A 24609-nucleotide genomic window follows, 5' to 3' on the forward strand; every position below is an offset into this window, starting at 1 on the left:
CCCGGGTTCCGCCCACCTAGACCCGGGTTCTGCTTGAGGTTTCTACCCATTAAAGGGGGGTTTTTCCTTACCACTGCCACCAAGTGCTTGCTCATGGGGGAATTGTTGGGTCTCTGTAAATTAAAGAGTATGGTCTAGACCTGCTCTATGTGAAAAGTGCCCTGAGATGACTTTTGTTGTGATTTGGCGCTATATGAATAAAAAATGATTGACTGATTGATTGCCATCTTAGTTTAGCATGCCAAAATTTGGTAAACACAAAGTTCATCTGAGGCTGATGGGAATGTCATGAGTTTTACATCTGCTCATGAACTTAAAGCAGCTATAATCAATATTTTTCATAATAACTAGTATTATTTAATAATAACTAGCTGGTGAACATAGTGGAGCATTTAGCAGTTAAAGAGCCAGATATTTCCCTCAAGAGTTGATAGAGTCAAAAAACAGAGCTAAAAGAGAGTGAATATTGGACTTACATTCACCAGGTGGACAGAAACAGCTGGATGTGTAAATAAGCAACTGTTAGCTAACAAATTTGACATATTGATGATGATATGACAGTGTTGTGTTCATGACTTATTTCCCCCTTGACCCCAAAGAGGCCAAAATAAAAGTTAATGCAGGTTTAAATATTAGACCTGATGGCACATTTCACTAAAACCCACCAGTGTAAACCTCATGGTGGTGCTAGATGAAAAGGCTGGTGATCACCAAAGTCAGTAGGTTTCATTATCTGGGGACAGGAGAATGGTTTATCTGGGGTCTTGCAGACTTACAGGACACACAGCTCTGACCCTTAACCCTAAACCTAACCATCCCCCTCCTAAACCAAGTGGGTGTATCATGTAGTAAAGTGGGTGTGTTGTGTAGATACTGGAGTCCGCGGAGTCCTACTTGGGGGACCCTGAATGTTTGTATGAAATTTAATGGCAACCCATCTGGACCAAAGTGTTGGACCAAACAACTGACAAACTGACCTTACCATCCCTAGAGCCATGCTGCTAGCATGACTAAAACAAAACAATCAAAATCTAAACAGGAGAGAGACTTTCTAACTTTTAGTCCCTACGGTTAACCTTCAAAAACGCTGCATCCTACAATTCCCCACTGAGACCGTCTTTTCTTTAGACGCTTTCCTGCTTGGTAAACACTCATATCTTTCAATCTCCACCTCTACAGTTTGTGACGCAGGTTTTCTCTTATAAATTTGTAGTGTCCAACCCTGAGTTTTTTCTCAGACTGCCTGCCCATTTGGAGCTGGGTGTGGTCTGCAGAGATATATACTTGTTAGATAGGGCTGTAGTCAAGAAAGCTCACGTAAATTGAGTCCTAGACAAGTCTAAGCAGTACAAGTCACAATAAAAAAAAAGTTCCAATTTTGTCTGAGAAAAATCATATTTCTTTTAATATTGTTTTAAAAATTATATTTTTAAAATCATATTATAAATAAAATGCTATTGCACAATGTTGCAAGCTAACCTTGAAAATTTGAGGGGTTTTGTATTCAGGCTGTAGCTACCACTGACAATAGGAAGGTTATATTCTTGGGTTCATGTTCTACACTTGCACGCACATTACACATTGTCTTTTTACACTGATTATGATAATAATTAGACTCAACAGCTTAAACTTTGACTTTTCTCTGTCATTTCTTAGTAAATGGATTTTTTTAAAATACCTTATGTTTACATGGAAGAAATAAAAACAGACTTTTTTGATGATCTGATACAAAAACAATAAAGCTCAGCTTAGATAAGATTTTTTAAGCATTGAATTTAAAGTGTCCTGAATCATTTTGCAACATCAGAAGGCTCCATAATATTAAACATTGGCAGTGATACAAACGTACAGGCCAGTCCCCACTAAGGAGGGATTTTTCACTGAAAAGCTGACTGTTTATTGTTTACCTCAGTTCTCAGGTCAGTGTCACACATTCATGGTATAAATTTAAAATAAGCTGTAGCTGTTGTGCAACAGCATATCATTGCTTTTTAATTCAAATTCTCATTTGAATAGGAGGAATGTGCCATTAATCTCCACAGTTCTTACTGTGTTATTACTGGGTTACCACAATGTAAGGCAGTCCACCTTTTGATCCGCACACTGGAGCACTGTGATGGACAGGTGGCCGGAGCTGCGGTCGCTGGTTTACAGGGAGCATTAAAGAGACGAACACACACAACTCTGTGTTTTGCTCACAGTGGGTGGTCTAACAAATAGACTCCCAGCTGCTCAAAATAACTTCCATCCAACAATAAAGTTGATAATGTTCAGCTGATTCGCAGTTGAACAGCTGGTCTTTGTTTACATTGTTGTTACTGAGGAGATCTTTGTTAAATGTGCAATGTAAGGAGTTTGACACCACTGGTGTCATTTCGGCCTGCATTAACTGGCTGAATCTGCTTCGTCTAGGGACAGTTCTGTTTTTGAAAAGAAGGATAGAGGTTTTTATACCTTTTTACACTTTCACAACCGAGGATTTGGCTCTGCTTTTTCCTTCCCCTCTGTCTGTTCTATGTGGCTGTAAAACCAGTCATGCTTCTCATCTGCCTTCGTCAGGTGCAGCATATCCCCCAGTTCCCATTTACAATCAGTATCTAGCCATACTTTTCCCTCCTCAAACACAATGAAGCGCATCTTTATATTTCTCTCTCACATCTCAGTGCCCTAAATTTCCTCTCTTCCTTCTCTATTGTCTCTCTCACTGTGGCTCTGAAAGACTTTTAGCTCGTTCACCAGGATGTCTTCCACCTGCCTCATCAGATGCCTGAGGGAATTCAACCAACCAAGCACTTACGCGTAGTTTACACAGCGTGAGAAAGTCAGTCTTAGAGTTTAATTAATCAAGAACATCCAAAGGTAAAAGACAAACACAATAGTTCCTGATGTAATGCTGGCTCCTAAAAAATCAATAAATAATCTAAGTAAACAGTTTTACAACCTTTCAGATTTTGTCTTTTCTTTGACCCACAAAGAATCAGTCATATGTATGACCAGGATTGTTCTTACATGCCTTTTTTTATCCTTCTTTCTATGAATCTCTTTCTGGAATGATCTGAATCATTCAGGAGTGGCTCTTAATGATTTTGCATGTTTTGTCCTCTGCTCAGCTCTTGTGGATGCCTCAGCGATCACTCATTATTGCAGCAAGTTTGCATAGTGCAGCAGCGTTGGTGCAGCATCAGCCCTTTTTATTTGAGTCAGGTTTACTTTTGTGTATAAATTGATACAGATGATATGTAAAATGGCTTACAATGCCTCTGTTTTTATGCAGTATCAGCCATTACTGCTTGTGTCAAGCTGTAAATAGAGCCTCTCTGGCAGCTGCAAGGGCTTTTCATCTCAGCAGGAGAAAAAAACAGCCCTCCTGACAGCTTTTTAGAAGTTTCAGTCTCTCAGTGGTCTGTCTGGAGTGTGTTGTCATCCGAAGCCGCCGCCTCCCGGAGACGATGCAAGACAAGCCGTCACCAGCTCCTTCCTGGAGGTCAGCTATGTGGCATCTGCCTGACGCAGAGTGATACTGCAGGAGGTTTCCGATTTGAGTTTGTGTGTGCCTCATTAGAAGCAGGTTTGGAGGATTTAGCCCTCACAGGCTGCAGATGAAGGGACGTGTCTGATTGCAGCAATTTGGTATCACACCAAATCCACCAAAAAGTTTTCAGCTAGTGATGATGTGTGCACAGTTATCAGAATAATTCAAGTGTTTTAGGACTGTGGATCCGTCTCCATAATTTGGCCTCGAAGGCTCCATGAATTTAAGTCTTTAATTTCTTTTGTAGACTGTAAAGCAAAGAGGTCAGTTAACAAGTAAAAGGCTGTTAAATTTTAAGGGGTGGTTGGAGGGGGCCAGCCCGACCTCTTTGTTCACACCTACTAGAATGACATAATCATCACAGATTCACAGTCCACAGGAACTTAACGTCACATTTTGGGGGGTCTATAAGAACGCCTGCAAGCTAAAATATTTAAATATGGATGCTTTATTTGGTTGATTGGAACTTTAGAAAGAAATCCTCATGAGTTTCAAGTTTTCATAGTCATGTCTGCGTTTCACTCAGTGCAAGTTTCCCAAGCTTTCGGACAGATTGCAAGACAATAAATAACTTTTTCAGTATCTGTCTGTCCAAAGTCTCTTAACGTCATTGTGCAAAATCCTTAAGAAAACACAATGAATCCACGCAGCTCATCTACTTGCACTGATGCACATACACACAAAGTCCTATTGCATTCCCTCTTTGGCCTGAATAGAAAGTTAATAATTTCAGTGCAAAGTTATATGACAGCAGCACCGTTTTAAGATGTGAATGATTTCTAAAGACTCCAGACACAACAACAGCCTGGCTCCAGCTATGACACAGTACTTAACACTCTTGGTAGGTAATATTTCAGATTATTTTGTGTCCACCTCACATTTTTTAATTTATACATACAGTATGTGAATGTCAAGTTTAGGAATAAATAAAAATGCCCTGAGTGATTGCTGTAGCCTGCAGAACCAAGATGAGCATTCAGCATTAATAATTTAACATAGATGCTGACAAATGTAACCTCTGGAACATGTATTAATGAAGTTGAATTTGATGATCCAAGTTCTTCGATATCAAACAAAATACAATGTGATTAAAACTGTCCATATGTTCAATCTCTGCAGCTAGACTGTCCTGTTGTAATTGCCACCATTTTTATCTCTGGCATCGGTGGGACATTTCAGTATGGATTCGCTATATCTGTGATGACCTCCCCCTCTACTGTAAGTACAACTGCTTCACAAAATTGTGAAAATGTCAAGAAACATGTGGAACTATGCAAAAAGAAAACATCATCGCGTACATCATGACTAAATTGAAAATTAAAATTGAAAACTGTACTTGTGTGTGATACTTGCAGTTTATAAAGGAGCTGGTGAACCAAACATGTCTGCAGAGATACGGAGTCTCCTTGCAGCAGTGGCAGGTCTCTCTCATCTGGTCCTTCACTGTGTCCATTTTCTGCATTGGGGGGTTAGTGGGATCACTGGTGGCTGGTCTACTGATCTCAAAATTTGGCAGGTCAGTGCACACGAACAGAAAAGAAACAATTAATTTAGCACCTTCAAAGAAAAGCAAAATAAACCTTTCAGCTTTTTTTTTTTTTTTTTCAAAATGATGGCTTCAGGCTCTAAAACAGAAGTCTCTGTTTCCTTATCCCACAGAAAAAAATGCCTTTTGTTAAACAATTTTGTGGCTATAATTGGAGCGGTGTTGATGCTCTTGAGCCAAACAGCCATGTCCTTTGAGATGATCATGGTGGGACGATTTCTTTATGGCATCAATTCAGGTGAACCTACAGCATGAGGAAACCCATTTCATCTCTCTTTCTTTTTTCCATTTCTTTGTAGACAGCTGCTCCATCACTCTTGGCTCCACCATTAACCCTACAGACAATCGATTTCTATTTATACTTGTGACTATTATATTTCAAAGTTCTTCAGGTCATTTGTCACCCTGTTATTGATCACTATTGACTCTCAAAATGTATGATCCCCTTGTGTATGCCTCTAGGAGTCAATCTCTCAGCTCATACACTGTACCTCGTCGAATGCACCCCCAAGAGGCTGCGAGGGATGGTGGGAGTTACAGTCGCTACCTTCATCTCGATGGGGAAGTTCTTTGGTCAGCTGCTGGGGATCAGGTGAAGTGGCCAGTGTCATATACAAGTAAAGGGTCAGGTGATGGTAGGTTCAAATGACAGCTCACATGTGTGGTGTCTTCTTTATAGGGGTGGGTGATATGGATAAAATCTTTAATCAAGGTATGTGTAAAATACCACAGTATCAATATATATCATGAAAGTGTAATGATGTAGTTTGATATAGTACATATTCTGGAAACTCAATCAATAGACAAACCATTTGTAGTCAGAGAACGTCTCTTTTGGGGTAATCCAGTGAGTTAGATACCTGAAACATTAAAGCTACACTCTCATGCAATAATGCTGTATTTCCAATATCACCACAAAGTGATCCTGGTCATAGATTGCTACATTGCAAGCACCTTACAGCCACCTCTGTAACAGTTATACAATATCTGACTGACACCTTTCGACTGTCTTTTGTGGAAACAAGTCAGGTTTATATGACAGTCACTGCAAAATCTCAAACAGGAAATCAACATTAGTTATTCCTGAAGACTTTATTTTGTAGATCCAATTCTCTGGAGTCCCAATTAAATAACATGTATGTTAAAGGACAGTTCAGATTTTTAGCCACGGTCAGTCAGGCCACCAGTTTGGTCCAGACTGAAATATCAGAACTATTGGATAGATTGCCATGAAATCTGGTACAAATATTCATGGTTCTCAGAAGATCAAGCCTACTGACTTTGTTGATCTCCTGACTTTTCCCTCCTAACCTTTAGCACCAGCATGATGTTGACAGTTTTTGTTTTCTTAGTGAAAAGTCTCAACAACTTTTGGGTAGGTTGCCATAAGATTTGGTACATGCATGTCCCTCTAAGGATGAATTGTAATCACGTTGGTGATCTTAACTTTTACTCTAGCACCATCATCAGGGTCAGGGTCAAATTTCAGATGTCTATGAGTTGTTAACAGCTCCAATAAATAGTGATTTTCCCCTCTAAACTTCTCACATGGTTTCATTTCAATAAATGTTCAACTGATCCAATATTTAACCAAAAATCAAATTCCAAAAACTGAAAACAGATTTGTGTATCAGAACTTTGTTTTTTCTTCTTTCCTCTCCCATTAATCATGTCACAACCCCTCAGATTTATCTGTTGACCCTTTGGAGCGGCCCGACCCCTAGGTTGGGAACCACTGGACTAGCTCCACCTCCAGCAGCTACAACAGTAACATGCTGCTTACACACTGATGCTTCAGCACTAATAATTTAATGATGTCACATGTAATAATATATCAGTCAGAGGGACTGGAATACTTTTACTTTAATACTTTAAGTACATTTTGCTGCTAATACTTATGTACTTTTACTTAAGTAGTATTTTTCATGCAGGACTTTTACTTGTAATGGAGTATTCTTACATTGCTGTATTGGTACTTTTATTAAGTAAAGGATCTGAATACTTCTTCCACCACTGGTTATTATCACTGATAAAAAAATGATGGCCCAAACTGCAAAAATAAGATCCCAGATAAAACCTTACAACTTGGTATCACTTTAAAACTAGACAAAACACTTAACCAGTTAGTGTTTGTCTGCATGCCATTATATTGTATTATAACAGCTACACTGCTGCATAATGTTAACTTGATTTTGTCCTTGCAGTGAGTTACTTGGTACAGAGGAGAGGTGGCCTTGGCTGCTTGGTTTCAACGGTTTCACTGCGTTACTTCAGCTTGTCACCCTGCCCTTCCTGCCAGAGTCTCCCCGCTTCCTGCTGCTGGACAGAGGAGACCGCCAGGCCTGTGAGAAAGGTCAGAGAAAACATCTTTGGCTTCAGGGGAAGTTTGTAATCTTATGCTTGTTGTGATGTTCAGTGGTTTTATCACCATTTAAATCCGCTGCTTTGTCATGCTCCCCTATAGCTTTAAAGAGGCTGTGGGGTGACAAGGACTACAGCAGAGAGGTGGAGGAGATGCTGGAGGAGAAAGCTGCCCTGCAGAGCGTTCGCAGCCACTCAGTGATGGAGCTGATTCAGAACCAAACAATCCGCTGGCAGCTCTTTACCATCATCATTGCCTTCGTCACACTGCAGCTCTGCGGCATCAACGCCGTGAGTGATTTGTCATACACTCAATGTTTTTTGCAGTTTGGTAAAATGTTAATTGCACTTTGGGATGCAGTGCATTCCTTTGCATAATCTGACATTTCACCTCTTTTTTTAGACAATGACGTGCAGAATCAATGGTCAGCACGAGGCCTGAATGTTCAAAACATGAGACTTATTGATTGTGTCCAACTAGTTCAAGTGTTGAATAATTTTGAGGCTATAAGTCTCCACAGATGTGTCAATATATTAGAAGTGTAGATACAAGTTATGAGAACATATACATATAGGGCTGTATGGATGTATTTTACAATATTTAAATTACATAATATTTATTTACTTTTGTAAACATTAAAGGTTCAGTGTGTAGAATTTAGTGGCATCTAGTGGAATGGACTTGGCAGAAATGGAATATAATATTCACCTGAAAATAAGAATCGTTGTGTTTTCATTACCTGAGATTGAGCCCTTTGTATCTACATAGGGAGCGGGTCCTCTTCCACGGAGCCCGCCATGTCACACAGCCATGTTTCTGCAGTAGCCTGGAACAGACAAACCAAACACTGGCTCTAGAGAGGGCCTTTTGAGTTTTTTGCAAGATTTGTGGCAAGATTCTCCTACATGTTTGGAAAGTGAGGGGGAGGGGGGAAGGGGTATTTAGTTGGTTGGAATCTGCAACCTCACCACTAGATGCCACTAAATCCTACACAATGCACCTTTCAAGCCAAATGGATGTGTCTAAGTAGTGTGCTCAAAGGGAAAGTTTTAGGATGCACTCAAGAAACAAATGCTGGTGCTCTTGAAGAAATAAGGGTTAAAATCTTCAAACAAAAAAAGGAAATTTTGGATGAATGAATGTAGGAGCAGGAGCAACATGGACGTTATAATATAAGGTTTTTATTAATTACTGGGCTTTTTCATGAAACAGAAAAAATGACCTTTCAGCCTTTTGATCTTTGAACCCTGATGAAGACCTAGCCTGCTCATGCCTCGATGTGTACGTGAATACCAAAAGTTCACTTTTACATTTTGGATGTGTATTTAAGAAGTAGTGTAACTTTTTTATTTGTCTCTAGAGGGGCAGTTCATGAGTTTAGATTGGTGACATTTAATAACAGTCAAACAAAACAGCAACAAAAAAAAATTCCTTAAAAGTCCCCTTTTCCAGCCAAATCACACCAGACATTTAAACATACCTGAATGTTAAAACACTGCATATATTTACTTTCAAAATGAAAAAATGAACGCAATATCAATAACCCATTTCCCACTCTGCACTCAAGCCAATTAAAAAATGTGTGCATGTACAGTATATATTTAAAAATCTCTTTAATTTGGGGGCTTTACGAATAGACATGTAATATGGCTTGTTATCTCTCTACATTCAAATGCTTCTCCCCAGGTGTACTTTTATTCTTTTGATGTGTTTCGTGCGGCAGGAATCCAAGAGCACCAGTTACGTTATGCCGCCTTGGGAACAGGGCTGTGTGAGCTGTGCACCTCTGTAGCCTGTGTAAGTCCCATTTGACTCATATCCCATCATGTTTTATATCTGTTTTATGGCCTGTTAGCATTAGTGAATATTGAGAATAATATACTTAACACATCCTATAATAAATAACATAAAATAAATAATAACATAACAAAAAACATAAATGTTTGTTGTTTCTGGTGGATTTAGGAAAACAGTTGTGAAAAAAAAAAATTCCTCATGCTCTTTAAAAATGGTCCCCTTCACAGTTATATGAACCATCTGTGACACCTGTCCCAATGCACAGTTATAGCTCCCCCATGTGGTTGCGTAATTTTGTGCAATTGTTGCTGAATATCCTTTTGATGTTTCAGTTCATGATAATTGAGAGTACAGGCAAAAAAATGCTGCTGTGCAGAGGATACATGGCAATGTCTGCTACACTGGTTCTCCTCATCATCAGTCTGTACCTGCAAGTGAGTCAACACACCCCCAGCAGATGCTGTTCAAAGCATATTTCTGCATATTTTGATACCTAAAACATGTCATGTGTTGAGAGACAGCGACTCATAAACTCATGTAATCCAACAGATATTTTTGTTTCTTCAGAGTCAGGTCTCCTGGATGCCGTACTGCAGCATGGTCCTCATTTTCATCTTCATATCATGTTTTTCTGGTGGACCTGGTAGGTTTATTACTCCAGATCTTGTCAGATATTTCAGTTTAAATAATATTTCTTTTTGAATAAACAGTGGTGATACCCCTATGTGTTCTTGACCCTCAGCTGGAGTTACAGCTCCTCTTCCAGGGGAATTGTTTACTCAGTCATTCAAATCAGCCGGCTACACCATTGCCTGCACCATCAACTGGACAGGCCTGTTTGTGCTGGGGATGATCTTCCCTATCTTAGTGGTAAGCACATTATCTTGATCAGATTTAGCATTTAAACTACAGGACAGTAGACAGACAGAATAGGTGAGACTTTGGTGATTTTATTCATTTGGAATGAAATTAAATGCATCACTCACACTGACTCACACATGCGCCTAAAATGCTTCCTTTCCAGGAGAATCTGGATTACTTTTGCTTTCTCATATTCCTGTTTTTTTGCACCATCTGTGGGCTGTACATGTGGTTCAACGTCCCTGAGACCAAGAATCTGACAGCGCTGGAGATCGCTGCAGAGTTTCAGAGGATGCACTGCAAATCCGGAAAGTCACAGAGGAAACAATCCACTGAACAGACACCTGACAGCATCAAACCATGCGAGACCAAATTGTGATATGTACAGATAGAGTATACAAGTTCAAATACACTATATACACTGGCAAAGATGAGTTTATATCAGTTTATATCACACTGAGGAGATTAAAGTGATTAAATGTGACTCAAGCTGAAAATATACGATATAACTGATATGGTCATACAATTTAATTATATCATTACTATCTGTCAGAAAACAATGTAGTGGTATTAGTAGCTATTGTTCTTGTCTATGTTTGACAAATGCTTCACCACTCCAACTGTATTTTAGTGTTTTGTAAGTCCATGTGCATGACACAATAACTAACTAACTTCTGTATATAAATGTGGACATGAGGCTGTTTTATGAAGTCAGCTGTGTGAACAATGCAATACTGCACCATGTTATTAATAAATGTGGCTTTACTGTATGGCTGTGTTCATCCTTGTAGTTTTAGACGAGGTTTGGTCATTGAGGTTAGGCCCCAGGCTAAACAGATAGGCATCGCAACATCCAGGGTCCAGCTGCATAAACTGGTGGGGGGAGTCACATCAGTCATTCAAACATGTTAAATTTCTGTTTTGCTTTGATGAGCTGTTCGGGTCACAGCAGGGCTGCCATCAGAAAACTCCTACCAAACACGCAGGCTTGCAGCCCCGCCACATGTGTGCGCCTCTGATAACACAATCTGCATGTTCAAAGCTGAATGACTCGCAGGACGAATGTGTGACAAATGCGTAAAGCGAGAGGCTGGGTGCGCGGAGGGAGGAGTTTCAGCCTGCAAATAGAAAAAAAAAGTCCACGCCTGCAAAATTTGGGTAAATTTGGCAATTTAAATGTTTGTCCGATAACTGACGGCCAAAAAAAAGTGCTGAGTTGCAGACCGCTGAGCACTTGCATGATAACTCACAGGAGAGATGGACATGAGCAGCCTAAACACAACGGACGTAATGGACACAGATCCCAGCATCTCCTCTGGTGAGCCCAAGGTGAAGAGAGGCTTTGACCAAAAGTGAGTCAATTTGTTTCACTGTAATATCACACACACACACACACACACACACGAATATACTTCAGAGTTTACAACAGTGATATGCTGCTTTTTTGTGTAATTCCTTCATCAGTCACAACAGCCAGTCCAGTTCTGTATTTATTTCTACATTATTAACACACTGTTATTATTAATATATCATTATTTTAATTATGTTGACACAGTAATTACAATTTAGACAATTAATAATTGTCATGTCCCACAAGACTCAACTACCTGAACTGTCTGACACGGGTTTTGCACCCTGTCACTTAAATATTTTAATCAGTTGCTCCCCTCTACAGTAAGCGCTTCTACATCAGACACACTCATTGCTCACCAGGTTTTATTTGCCAGAATGATCTCAGGAGAAAGACCCTCAATGCTCAGCAGAAACATGCTTAAAAAAAAACAAGAGCTTGCAGGTAAATTATTTACAGCAACCCTATATGTATGAACTGTCAGGGAGGGTTGAGACTGGATGGGCTGCAGATAGGCCTCACTGTCAGGGTGTCACTGATAAAGAGCATCTGGGAGCATGTGACACAGGAAACCATATTCAGTTTACAACAGTGAACACAACAGCCTGTTAGAATGACATCATGGATGCTTTTTTTGAGACTCTGATAATAATTGGCACTCAATCAACAAAGATAATTGAGGGTGTGATAACATCTCTAGCCACCACCGAGCTCCAGCCCTGCCGAAGGCACTTGGGTGCAAGTAAAACCCCTGAAATGTTCCTGTGATGAAAATGAGACATTGAGCGACCATAAGCATACTTAGAATGTCACAGAAAAGCAATAAATCTTTGCTTTATGTCAAACCACAACAAAGCATTCTCTTAGATGATTCAGATTATCTTAGATGACTTCTTCCCTCCAAGCCTTCATGAATGTAATGTCTTGGTAGGACTGATGCAAACAAGCTGATAAGCAAAGACCTGAGGGTCTCCTACAACATGCTGAACCGTAAGAAACCTCACTCACACAATCCACAGACATGGACTGTGCAACGCAACAGCTCAGAGGTCTCGTACTCCAACATCTTTTCTTTTGTAGTCATGAGTCTGCACACTTCAGCTCTGTTGTTGTATTGTGTTCGATCACAGGGTGTTCGTCAATAGAAGTCTGACACTGGAAAACATCAAATGCTATGGCTTCGACATGGACTACACGCTTGCAAGTACGTAAAGCTGTCGCCACAACAAGAAGACTTTTGTGTGCAAAGTGTTGTGTCACCCTGAGGAATCTATTTGTGGTTCCTGCTTATATATGTGAAGTATGATTGTTATCATTTTATTATTATAGCTTCTGAACTGTCTCCTGAACCAGCTACACAGGATTAACTGGCTGTATGCTAATGATTTACTGTGTGCTTGTGTGTGTGTGTGTGTGTGTGTGTGTGTGTGTGTGTGTGTTTGTTTACAGTATATAAGTCTCCTGACTATGAGAGCATGGGCTTTGAGCTGATAAGAGACAGAGTGGTGTCTATTGGTTACCCTCATGAGCTTCTACGCTACACGTATGACCCCAGCTTCCCCACACGGTTAGTTCTTCACTCAGCAGCTGAGGATCAATGACACAATAAAGAAATCAATTCATCTGACGTTCTGTGGAAAGAGAAGTTAAAGTTCAAGCTAAAGTTTGGTGGAGCAAACCAAACATTTTTCCAGGTTTAGTGCTCCTATATTTTAGTTTATGTTATGCAGTTGGTGTCATTTATTAAATTTATTGTATTTACATTTAATAAAAATGAAATGATAACATAATAATAAACTTTATTTGTATAGAACCTTTCATACATGAAATGCAGCTCAAGGTACTTCACATAGATTTCATAAAAACATTTAAGGCACTTGACAAATCAAAGGTTGCAAACACACAATAAAATATAATAAAAAACGAGATTCAATTAAATAGGCAAGGCACTAAAAATGTTATAGATGAGATTTAAAAGGTCTGAAGATGTTTTGTAAAGGAATTCACTGAAGCTGCATGTTGGATATTTATGGGCAGGCCGTTTTGGTCTTTAATAAGAGAAAGTTTATCTGAAGATTCAAGGTATAACCTCTTGAGATGAGGAGGCCCTTAGACACATAATACATAACCGTTCTGTAACACAAAAATAATAGTTCAGTTAAAGGAAGGTTAAAACAGTTATGATAAGTACAAAAACAGATATTGCTTCACATCTATCTATATATACCTATATATTCTTTTATATCTGCTTCAACTCTCAGTTCATTTCATGTCTGAATGACCTCTTCTTCTTCCTTCTCCCACCCTCAGCGGTTTAGTAATTGACACCAGATACGGGAACCTCCTGAAGGTGGATTCAAATGGGAATGTTTTGGTCTGCAGTCACGGCTTCCACTTCCTCAAAGGGTAAATGACCTTTTTTTTCCTTTACAGGATACAGTATAAATATATTGGCACATACTCTGTTGCATTGCTATTTTATTATGGACAGCTACAACACCTGTGAGCTCATAAGATGAGACAGACTGAGTGAAGAAGGTACAGAAACAGCTCCCCAGGCGTGTTTGTTTGACAGTGATAAAATGATAATTAAAAAAAACGTCATGTTTAAAAGACAAAAAGCATTATAAAAAGTTTGCTTGCTGTCTCAGCAAACCCGGACAAGATATGCAGGATAAAAATGGTTGAATAAGTAGATTTAATAGAAAAAATATGTATATATAAATATATAAATACATTTAAAATACATTTACTATTTACATCTTCCTATGTGTAGTTCATTTATGATGCTGATTCAACCAACACACAAATATTTATTCATCACCTGACACTGTGAGGATTTTGGAGCAATTATCTGTGTGTATAACAAAATTGAAAATTGAAAAATGGTCCAATAAACAATTTACACAAGTGTCATGTGGAAACTTGAAGCCACAAACGCTGAGACTTTACAGTGAAGTAGGAAGGAAACATCTTGTGTTCAGCAATTCAACTTTGAAAATGACCAAAATTTACATATTTATAGGTTCTGTAATTTTTTAATGAGGGAGAAGGAGTAGATGGCATTTTAAGGATTTTAAAGTGGTAATTACACTTTTTGTTGAGGAAAAACCTTATCAGACACACATTATTATTCCAAGCAAAGTATTTTTATATGTCTTAATACATGTATGGAGGGAAATTAAAATGGAATACTTCTTCAACCACTGGTTATATCTCAAGAAAAAAATCAGAAGTGTATCATTCATTTTTCAAAAGTCAGATATACTGAGTGTTAAACATTCAGTGGAAATGTATACGTTTTCACTTACAGGTTAAACTGACTGAAGTTACAATATCTTGGATCCAACAGTAAAAAGGGGACCTCTTTTTGTAATTTGACAGTTTCTATTTTGTGAAAAACAGCTGCAATCTACAGTTTCTGACAGTTTCTCTCACATTTTGATGCCATTCATACTTATTTATTGACAAGGGAAACATAAACAGCTAATAATGACTGCAGCATGACGGTCAGCTGAGATGAGCTGGTTGAATGTGGTTAAAAAAGCACAGCAGCAGATGAACAGAAATGCATCTAATCTGCATGTTTGTAGATTATCACAAGATTTCACATAGACATTTTTTTTTTTTTTAATATTCACTGAAATGTAAAATCATTCACATTTGTTTAGGACTTTGGGATATTGGAGTCTGTAAGCTTGTGTGTCTGGATATGTGATATTCACCTGTATGTTTGTGTTTCACAGGGAAGACATTCACAACTACTACCCCAACAAGTTCATTCAAAGAGATGACACCGACCGTTTCTACATTCTTAACACTCTCTTCAATCTCTCAGGTTAACATTTACTTCTACTTTTTGTCATTTATTCTATAATTTGTAAAATTAACATAATCAGAAATGTCAGATTTGACAATTACATTTATATATATTAATTAGTTCTTCATTTGTGTGAATTAAAACTAAATAAAAAGAAATATAAGTGTATAATCTTATATATGACATAAGCAGCTTAAAAGTGCTCATTAACTGTGTTTCCATGCATTCTGCAGAGACTTATCTATACGCTTGCCTTGTGGACTTCTTCACCAGATGCACCAGATACAAAAAGTGAGCCATAGTTTGACCGTTCCTCTCTGCTCTGAACCATTATAAATTAACATCCTAATTCTCTTTCTCTGCTGTTCATTGTCTTCCAGCGTCCTGGATGGTCACCACCACGGCGACTTGTTTATGTCTTACAGAAGCATGTACCAGGATGTCCGAGATGCAATGGACTTTATTCACGATACGGTGAATTGACAAAACATCTCTAATTGTGGCTTTTTACAATAAGAAATACTGCAGATGTGTGTCTGTCTTGATGCAGGGAACCATACTTTGTCTGTACTGTATAGTAACTGTTACACACTTATCTGTGTGCTGTTTAGGGTACCTTGAAAGAACGAACAATTAAGAATTTGGAGAAATACGTCGTAAGAGATGTGAGTGGTAAACTGAACGTATTGTGCACCAAAATGTCTTTTAGCAAAAAAAGCTTGAATTTAGAGTAAATAAATGTTTTCTTTACAGCCAAATATCGATGCACTCTTGACTCGGGTTAAAGAAGTGGCTAAAGTCTTTCTTGCCACCAACAGTGACTACACCTACACTGAGGTGAGCTTCCAAACTTGTGTTTTGACATGACTTAACACTCAAACAATTTACATTTACAAATTGCATGAAAATGAAGAAACATGACATTCAAAATGACCAATTATTCTAACAACTTGTATTTTGCCTTTTTCATCAAGGCCATTATGAAATACCTGCTTGAAAATGGCACTAAGGTAAGCCAATTTTATTCAGAAAGTTTACGCTTAAAGGTGGCCTATGGAGTTTTATTGTAAACAAACAAAAGTGATGTTTACATTCATACTCACCAAAACTCATTGTATGTATCCTTGTGATCTAACAAATGTGTTGAATCCATTTCCTTCCTCATAAAATGTTGGCAAAACTAATTTTTCTAAGTATTTTAAATCCTGCATTGTTTACATCCATGTCTACTGGCTTGCAGTCTTCCTTTTCATTGCCTCTGCCAGCCACATGTAGATCAGTGGAGTAGTATGAAATGATTGATAGGACTGTATGTGCATGCACTCCATAGTGCAACTAGAGGTCACAAACTCCACAGGAAACCTTTAAGAGAGTCATGAGAACTTAACTTTGTTCTTAATTCCAGTCTGGAAATCAGAAAAAGTCCTGGCGTTCCTTCTTCGACCTTGTGGTTGTGGACACCAGGAAGCCGCTGTTCTTTGCAGAGGGGACTGTGTTGAGACAAGTAGACACGGTATGAGAAAGTTTTGGACGCTGTCACTTTACATATTCATGTTGAATCGCAGCAGGTTTCATTCATGTGTGATGTATTTTTGACACAGGACACAGGGAAGCTTCGGATTGGGACTTACACAGGTGCCCTCCAGCATGGAACAGTCTACTCTGGAGGTGAGATTCACAATTACTAGTTATGTGTTTTTATTTAGATGTTGTTGGGTTCTTTTTACTAATTGTCACAGAATATTTACTGAATTAATAAGAACAGAACAAGAAGTTTGGAGGTTCTTTTACTATGATTAAGTAAAAGTAGTGTAACTTTCTGTAGCAACTGTGTACAGTTTGGAGAGTTTAAACTGTAGAAATATGTTACAATTAGTGGAAAAGAGGATATCTACCCTAGTACAGTTATTTTACACACTAGGTGATTGTTGATATGTTCAATTTTGCCCTATTTTGACCATTATTAGGGTTTGGCTGTGATTTGGGTAAAGTTTTAGGACTAAATTGAGATTATGTTGAAAGAAATGTAATTAGACCTCCAAACAAATGCTCTCTCTCTTCACAAGGATAGATTAAAAAGATGTGCATGTGTTTTTATGTGTGCTCGTGGTGTTGATGTGTTTGTATTTTCAGGCAATTTTTAGTTTTATTTGCTTAGTTTCTTTTATGTGTATTGTGAATCAACGTCTGGTTGCAGGATCCTCGGACATTGTCTGTGATCTGCTGGATGTCAAAGGTAAGGAAATCCTGTATGTTGGAGACCACATCTTCGGCGACATCCTCAAATCTAAGAAACGCCAGGGCTGGAAGACGTTCCTGGTTGTCCCAGAGCTCACCAAAGAGCTACAAGTGTGGGATGATAAGAAAAGTAAGAACAGGAGTTGATCTTGTCTTTATGTTACTGTGGTAATTTCTTGTGGATTCCAAAGTTTTGATGTCTGTCTTGATTTTTCAGGTCTGTTTGAGGAGATAAGACGTCTGGATGTCATCTTAACTGAGCTTTACAAGTGAGTTTGTGTACATCTGTACCTTTTTCTTGCATTATGCTTATGCGGTGTTTTAAAGCCCTTAGTAAACAGTTAACTCATTTATTCTAAAATACTTGGAATATTATATATCTGTTAAATGATTCTTGATATTTTGCTGCTTCAGTTCATTAAACATTTACTAGTTTAGTTGTCATCACATGACCATTTCATTGTTCAGGCTCTACATGAACTATGAGTTAGTTTAACTAGTTACATGAAACAGTAAAGTATCTGATAATTGTCTTCTGTGTTTGTGGCCTGAAGACACCTGGGCAGCGGCAGTCGAGACTGTCCTGACATCAGGGCTATTCAGGCCAGAATGAAGGTGAGCTCCACATATTAAATATAATATAATATATAATTTGTTTTTTTTAAGCTAGTTTAAGTAGTTTAAAGGGGAGGTATCATGCACATTTCCAGGTCTATATTTAAATTCTGGGGCACTACTTATATATCTTTGTATGATTTACAGTTCAGAAAACTTCTTATTTATCTCATACTGGCCTTTTATGCAGCCCCTCAGTTCAGCCTCTGTCTGAAACAGGCCGTTTTAGCTCCTGTCTCTTTAAGGTCCCCCGCCCCATGAGCCTGCTCTGTTCTGATTGGCCAGTTTCTGGCAGTAGTAGTAGAACTTCTTTTTCTCATTCTTTACTGGACATGTCAATTTCTCAAATACATCCATATATGTTTGAGCCCGCATCTGGTCTGAAATATACAAATGGACAGTGTAAAAAAAAACATGGAACAACCCTAGCAACAAAGGCTGTGGGCATGCGCTGATGATCTGATGTCATCATGAGAAGGAAGTAGAGGTAACTTTACAAAAGAAACATTCATAGCAGGCTGAAGCCCTGACTTATGACTTTCAGGCAGCATTTTTCATACGTTCATCTCAAGTTTTGGAACTCTGACGATTTTTAACATAGATATCTAACATTATAAATGACAGAAAATCTCAAAAAAACATGTTTTTTCATTTGGTTGCAATCTGCAACCTTTCCGCTAGATGCCACTAAATCCTACAAAGTGGTCCTTTAAGAAATGGATGCATCAAATTTTGTTGCCGCTTTAACTACACTAGAGGCTCTATCTTTCTTGTTGCTGGGAACATTCAAAGTCCTTCAGGAGCTTAACACACAACCTCACCACTCATCAAAACCTCACTTGAATGAAGGTGAAGGTTTGATTGTCCATTCAAAATCTACCTATTTCCCTTCATGTTAACAGCGCAGCAGCACAAAGAGAACTTAAATAACACATCAATTTATGGGAAATATATTACTAGGAAGCTGTTGGTATAATGCCGAATAATATTATAAAACTTTGAGAAAGCCTTATTTCAACAGAAACAGAAAGCATTAACCTGTAGGGCTTCAGATTGTTTTCTTGTCTTATTTTCATCTGTCCAGGCTTTTTTCTTGCTAATGTGGTTGTTTGTTTCTGCAGGTGCTGACTTACAGAATGGACATGTCTTACGGCCAGATGGGCAGCCTCCTGCGCAGCGGCTCCAGACAGACGCTGTTTGCCAGCCAGCTGATGCGTTATGCAGATCTATACTCTTCCACCTGCATCAACCTGCTGCACTACCCCTTCAATTATCTTTTCACGTCTCCTCCAGTGCTGGTCAGTTCTCTCTCAAAAGAAATCTGTGTGCCTTCATTGTTTATCACGACAGCCATTGTTCATCTGACTATCACTGACAACTCTTTCAGATGCCCCACGAGGCATTGTCTCAAAACACCGCCGACTTCACTTCAACAGAGCTCACTGTCAACCATACTGTCAAGACGAACATAAACTAAGGTTGCATTACTATCATGTTGAAATATTGAAACAAAACTGGATCTTTACTCTGAATCACAGTGTTAAATTAACATTTCTCTGTCTTGCAGTGCTGAAGACAAGATGAGACAGATGAGATGTGCTTCTATTTGACAGTTTTCACCTTTCCACAGCTGCCCATGTATGAGGGGTTTGTTGCAGTTATGATGTGCCTCCTTTACAACAAATGTGACTTATTGCTCCACCTGCTGGATGTGAATTGCTGTGCCATGTAACGTTTACTAAAAAAAAAAAAAAAAAAAAAAAAAAAAATGAAGTTGAGAGTTTAGGATTGAAAGCAAAAGAAGACTCAGGGTTACTGTATATATGTGTGAGAATGTGTCTTAATCTGCTTTTACATTTAGTGCTGTATATGCACTTTAGGTTTTAAACTTTTACAAGAAGTCACATTAGTTATTTGTTGTTTGTGAGAGTAACTTCTGTTGAATCGTTTCAATAAATCATTCATGTTATTTGTTGAGTTTTCATTGAAGTACACAACTAAACATGCCGGTGTATGTATCTGGCATTAGAGGATCCCAGCTAATATTCAAGGGCATGCTCATGTAGTATTAGTGTCTTTTTAGACTCTCCAGTAGATTACACAAACAGTTTTCATAATTACTATTCCTTTTGTAGAAAGTATTTCTTTTGTTCCAATAAAAACTGTTCACAATGAAGTCTGTGAATCATCCAGAGTAGCCAGGACACATTGATGCTGGATTTTTAAACTCTGTGAGCACCAGACACTAAATTAAACTCACCTCTGTTTTATTTGGATTGAGGCAGAAATATCAGAGACAGATATTGCAAAACTTGGTCAAATAAAACCAGAACTAGAAATACAAGAATTACTTTCTAATGTGTATTTGTGTCATTTGGGTGACTCAACCCATGAAGGTTTTCCTTCTGTACTACATCTGTAATCCACTGGATGGCAGTGAATCACCTCTGCAACAAACCTGCAAACAGATCATTGTGTGTGTGACCAGAAATGAGTCTAGATTGTGTTTTATTCACTTTCAAAACGTTTATTTGACTTCATTTTTGCGAAAGCTTTAGAACAGTTTTAACAGTAAAATATGTGCTTTGAAACTTATTGGTTAATAATTGGTTATTAATGGTAAATACATCAGATCTGCTGGTAAAACTGATGCATGTTTTTGTTGATCTCCTAATGTAACAAATCTCATTTTGCACATGTCATGGTTGCAACAGATGTCAATATCAGGAGCTTTTAGCAGGATCTTCGCTCATCAACAAAAGCATTTAAATAATCAACTCTAACATGTACTCATACACTATGAAACAGACACACACAGTAGTGGTTTGTTACTGCAAACTCTGTATCTCTTTCTTGTTCTTACTTTGGTTCAGACAGTCCTCTTCCCTTGATAAACCTTTATCAAGACAAAGCTGAGAGGGATACGGACTTTTCCTCAATGTATGATAACAGTGCTCATTTTAAGAGTTTTTTAAGAGTCTTGCAGGGTTGAAATGTGCAGTACAGTTTGTTTGTGGGGCATCTCCTACATGTCACTTGGCAGAAACACTTCCAGTTTACGGAACTGCTCATATGTCTCTGATACTGATATCGGCACAGAGGAAGAGATATGAGAATGAGTAGAGGGGAGGAAGATGAAAAGTGTCACTAATCATTATGAAGCTTCCACTAATATTCACAACCAGTTTATAAAGTTTGGCCTTAAGTCACAGGAAGGAAAAAAAAACATAGTGTTATCAGCAGGATCAAGTGCTCAATTTGACTTTTGTACAGTTGTGGAATTGCTATCAAACTCTAAAAACATCTGGTTAGTATAGATATCTGCTCTAATGTGGGCCATCCCAACTTTGATAAGGACATACGGACATGATTCATATATCAACTGTGTAAGAATCTATTATTTTCTGTCAGTGAAGTGTCTTTTGATTTCAAGACGCTCACTGTGTGCTGCTGCGTTGCGTTGCTCTCTCAAATTAAACATGGGAGGCAAGAACAAATTAGGGTACACCCACTGCATTTATTGACACCGCCTCCTTGTAAACACACAGACACAACACACACACACTGGTTTCCTAGATGATTTCATTTCCTGTATCGGAGCTATTTCAGTTTATTTGGATTTCCTTCATCATTGTCTGCTTGTCACCTGGATTTATTGTTTTTTGTTTCCTTTTTTTTTTCATTTTAGTCATTTGGCTAGGATTTATTTTCTCACCACCTGCATAAATTCACAGCGTTTATCTCCCCTTCCTACTATTTAATCTGTTGTTTTTGAAATGTTTTTTTCTAACTAACTTAAAAGTTGTCTCCATCCTTAATTTGATACAATGCTTCTTTAAATAATCTTTTCTTGCTTATCTTCATTTTTCATAGTATTAATATAATAAACAATGAATGATTATGTCAGAGTCAGTCACCAGAGCTTCGATTCTGCACTGCAGCTCCTGTCCTTTGGATGGCATTAAACTGCCAGTCGGCAGCAGACTTGAATGAAAAAGAAAAAGCACATGTGGAGCAAAATGATCAGCCAGACTTTAACTGCTACCTATTTGTGTGAACATAGTCAGGACATTTATACTGAGGGCTCTGAATCTTCCACCACTCTTTTTTTCTTAGTCTTTATGTCTTTGGCTTTGATTGAGTGTTGAACCTTTGACAAGAGAAAGCTGAAATGGACTTTTGGTCACACACTTATCCTGACAAACATACAAGCACTCACACACCTTTTTTTCACTCTATGACCCCCCTACTTCCTTACAACACAATAAACACCACACTACATTGTGATATAAGAGCTGTCCTCTCACACAGAGGGACAGAGAGGTGTGAAAAGTATCGGTTTCTCTGTACTGTTGTTTCGAGCTTCAACCACATGTCACACTGCAGAAATATCCGTTGAAATATTTGATTATACCTTTAATCATGATATGAACATGGAGGAAATGAGAGGAGGTTGTTGAGGATGTCCCTGAACATGATTTATATCACAAAACATTTTTGGCAAAGGACATCAGAGTGATCCAAAGTGTAAATATTAACCCAAATACTGTGTGTTCCTGAGAGAGAAACTAGGTGCTCCACATCAAAAATATAAATCAGCTATCAAATTAGAAAAAAGGTGGCATGCCATCAAAGCAGTCAGCATCTGTTGAGCTTCATATTTTATTAAAATATCAGCGCTGATGCTTCGGTCAGAGGCCTCCCTCAGTAACTTTTATAGACGTTTGCTATTTAAATGTAAAACCTATACATTTTCACAGAAGACACCATTAATCTCTCTTAACCTTTTCAACTTTTAGCTTTAAATTTCACTTTATGCTCCTATAAATGTAGAAAAAATCACCCTTCTTCACACTATATGACAGTATGTTCTGTATCTGCTTTTTTCCCAGCAACTTGACTCTCTACGCTGAGTGAAAATGAAAACCTAAGACATTTTTTATAGCTGTGCCATAACAACAAACGGACGATTTCTAGATGCATTAAGCATAATTTTTCCACAGTATTTGGTGCCTTTGGAAACTTCAGGACGTTCACTCTAACTTTGAACCAATCTTGCCTGCACATCATGAGTTTACAAGAGTTAATAAATGTATTATGAGTTGGTTGTGAGGTTAAAAAAAAGAGTATTATTGAATTATTTGTGTGAAGAGTTCGTTACTGAGTCAAAACGTATTTATGTATTTATGTATTTATTGAAAATGCAACAAAATCCACACCTTTTCCTACATTTGAAACAAGCAGGCTGGTATTAGGCCTTAATTATTTATATATTTTAATGTTTCAATGTAAACCTTTTTTATGGTGGAATATCATTCTTGTTTTTACTCTTTTTTGTTTATTTTTCTTTGTTGTCTCATTCTTTAATACACCAGACTGTCTGGCATCAAGGTGTCAGAATGGCTATTTATCAGATTTTTGCATCTGACAACCCATCAACTGATTTCTTTTAAACATTATAATTTTCTTTTTTTGAATTTGTTTTACAAAGAAAATAATGACGAACAACTGAAAAGATTAATATAATTGTCTTTATTCAGCAAGAAGGCGACAGAGACAAAAAAAAACAGCAGTTTCTTTCATCAGAAACATTTTTATAAACCACAAAAAACAGTGAATTAAAAACAAATAGATTTAAATGTGTTTATTCCATGTTAATGTCACAGCTTTTCTTTTCTTTCCAACACTCTTTTCCAACAAATAATCTAATACAGTGATTTAAAAAAAAAAGAAAAGCTTTATCAGCAGCAGTATAATGCAAACACACCCACTCATGAGCAGTAAAAGGAAAAAAAAACAGCAAAAACCGTTTATTTTATGTGCAGCAGTTAGAGTTAGTTGTGTTTTGGTTGTATTTAATGAAATGCAGATGGCATTAACTCATTGGCTTGTATTCTCTGTAGTTTAATCTGCACTGTGGCTTCTCGACCTCACGTTAAAAGCTGCTCAAAAAGCACCGCTGACATGTTGGGTTTCATTGCAGGATACTTGCTGCTCTATGCAGTCAGATAACTGCAGAAGCACCACCGTCCCCCATTCCACACATTCCAGGATTTCCCAGCAAGCATTGCAAGCAAGCCTAAACAAGTCACGTTCTTTACTCAGGGAGAATTTCACACAGTCAAGTGACTGAGGTCTCCTTTTGCTTCACAAATCCTGCCTTCCCTTCAATGTGCAATCACCAAAACACACTTTTACATCTCTTTCACTTCTCCTATAATTCAAAACTAGTTTTTTTTTCAGCCAGACATACATGATAAAGCTTTACAAACAGGCACAACACTGATGCTTTCACCTGAAATAGTGTACTGCAGCAGGGTGTGTCCCAAAAAAAAAAAAAAAAAACCCAAAAGAAAAAACACATTTCCTTTCTGTTTTTAATAATGACTTGTGTCCTTGTGTGGCAGCTTGTAGCAGCAACCGCACTGTTTTTAAACATTTCCACCCAGAGAGGTCTGCTGACAGTCATCAAAACAAACAAACCTCT

General features: G+C 38.0%; 2 protein-coding genes across 5 annotated transcripts; both read left to right on the plus strand.

Moving 5' to 3' along the window:
• Positions 1 to 4264: 4264 nt before the first annotated feature.
• On the plus strand, positions 4265 to 10868 carry slc2a11l (solute carrier family 2 member 11, like). The gene is made up of 12 exons (XM_044334430.1): positions 4265 to 4373; positions 4652 to 4750; positions 4888 to 5048; positions 5192 to 5316; positions 5541 to 5670; positions 7283 to 7431; positions 7543 to 7730; positions 9127 to 9237; positions 9570 to 9671; positions 9805 to 9880; positions 9980 to 10107; positions 10262 to 10868. Exons 1-12 carry the CDS (start codon positions 4305 to 4307, stop codon positions 10475 to 10477), a joined length of 1554 nt encoding a protein of 517 aa, XP_044190365.1. The 5' UTR covers positions 4265 to 4304; the 3' UTR covers positions 10478 to 10868.
• Positions 10869 to 10968: 100 nt separating this feature from the next.
• nt5c2l1 (5'-nucleotidase, cytosolic II, like 1) lies at positions 10969 to 20091 on the plus strand. 4 transcript variants are annotated; one of them, XM_044334427.1, is made up of 19 exons: positions 10969 to 11450; positions 12381 to 12439; positions 12580 to 12653; positions 12899 to 13016; positions 13760 to 13855; positions 15196 to 15287; positions 15503 to 15560; positions 15650 to 15743; positions 15881 to 15934; positions 16023 to 16106; positions 16244 to 16279; positions 16675 to 16782; positions 16871 to 16937; positions 17467 to 17637; positions 17725 to 17776; positions 18062 to 18122; positions 19244 to 19420; positions 19510 to 19600; positions 19690 to 20091. In XM_044334427.1, exons 3-18 carry the CDS (start codon positions 12635 to 12637, stop codon positions 19597 to 19599), a joined length of 1377 nt encoding a protein of 458 aa, XP_044190362.1. In that variant the 5' UTR covers positions 10969 to 11450; positions 12381 to 12439; positions 12580 to 12634; the 3' UTR covers position 19600; positions 19690 to 20091. The 4 variants fall into 4 exon arrangements, with proteins under 4 accessions (XP_044190362.1, XP_044190364.1, XP_044190361.1 ...); XM_044334429.1 differs by lacking the exon at positions 12899 to 13016; XM_044334426.1 differs by lacking the exon at positions 12381 to 12439.
• Positions 20092 to 24609: the final 4518 nt, after the last annotated feature.

Source organism: Thunnus albacares, chromosome 18 (assembly GCF_914725855.1).
Source record: "Thunnus albacares chromosome 18, fThuAlb1.1, whole genome shotgun sequence".
NCBI lineage: Eukaryota > Metazoa > Chordata > Actinopteri > Scombriformes > Scombridae > Thunnus > Thunnus albacares.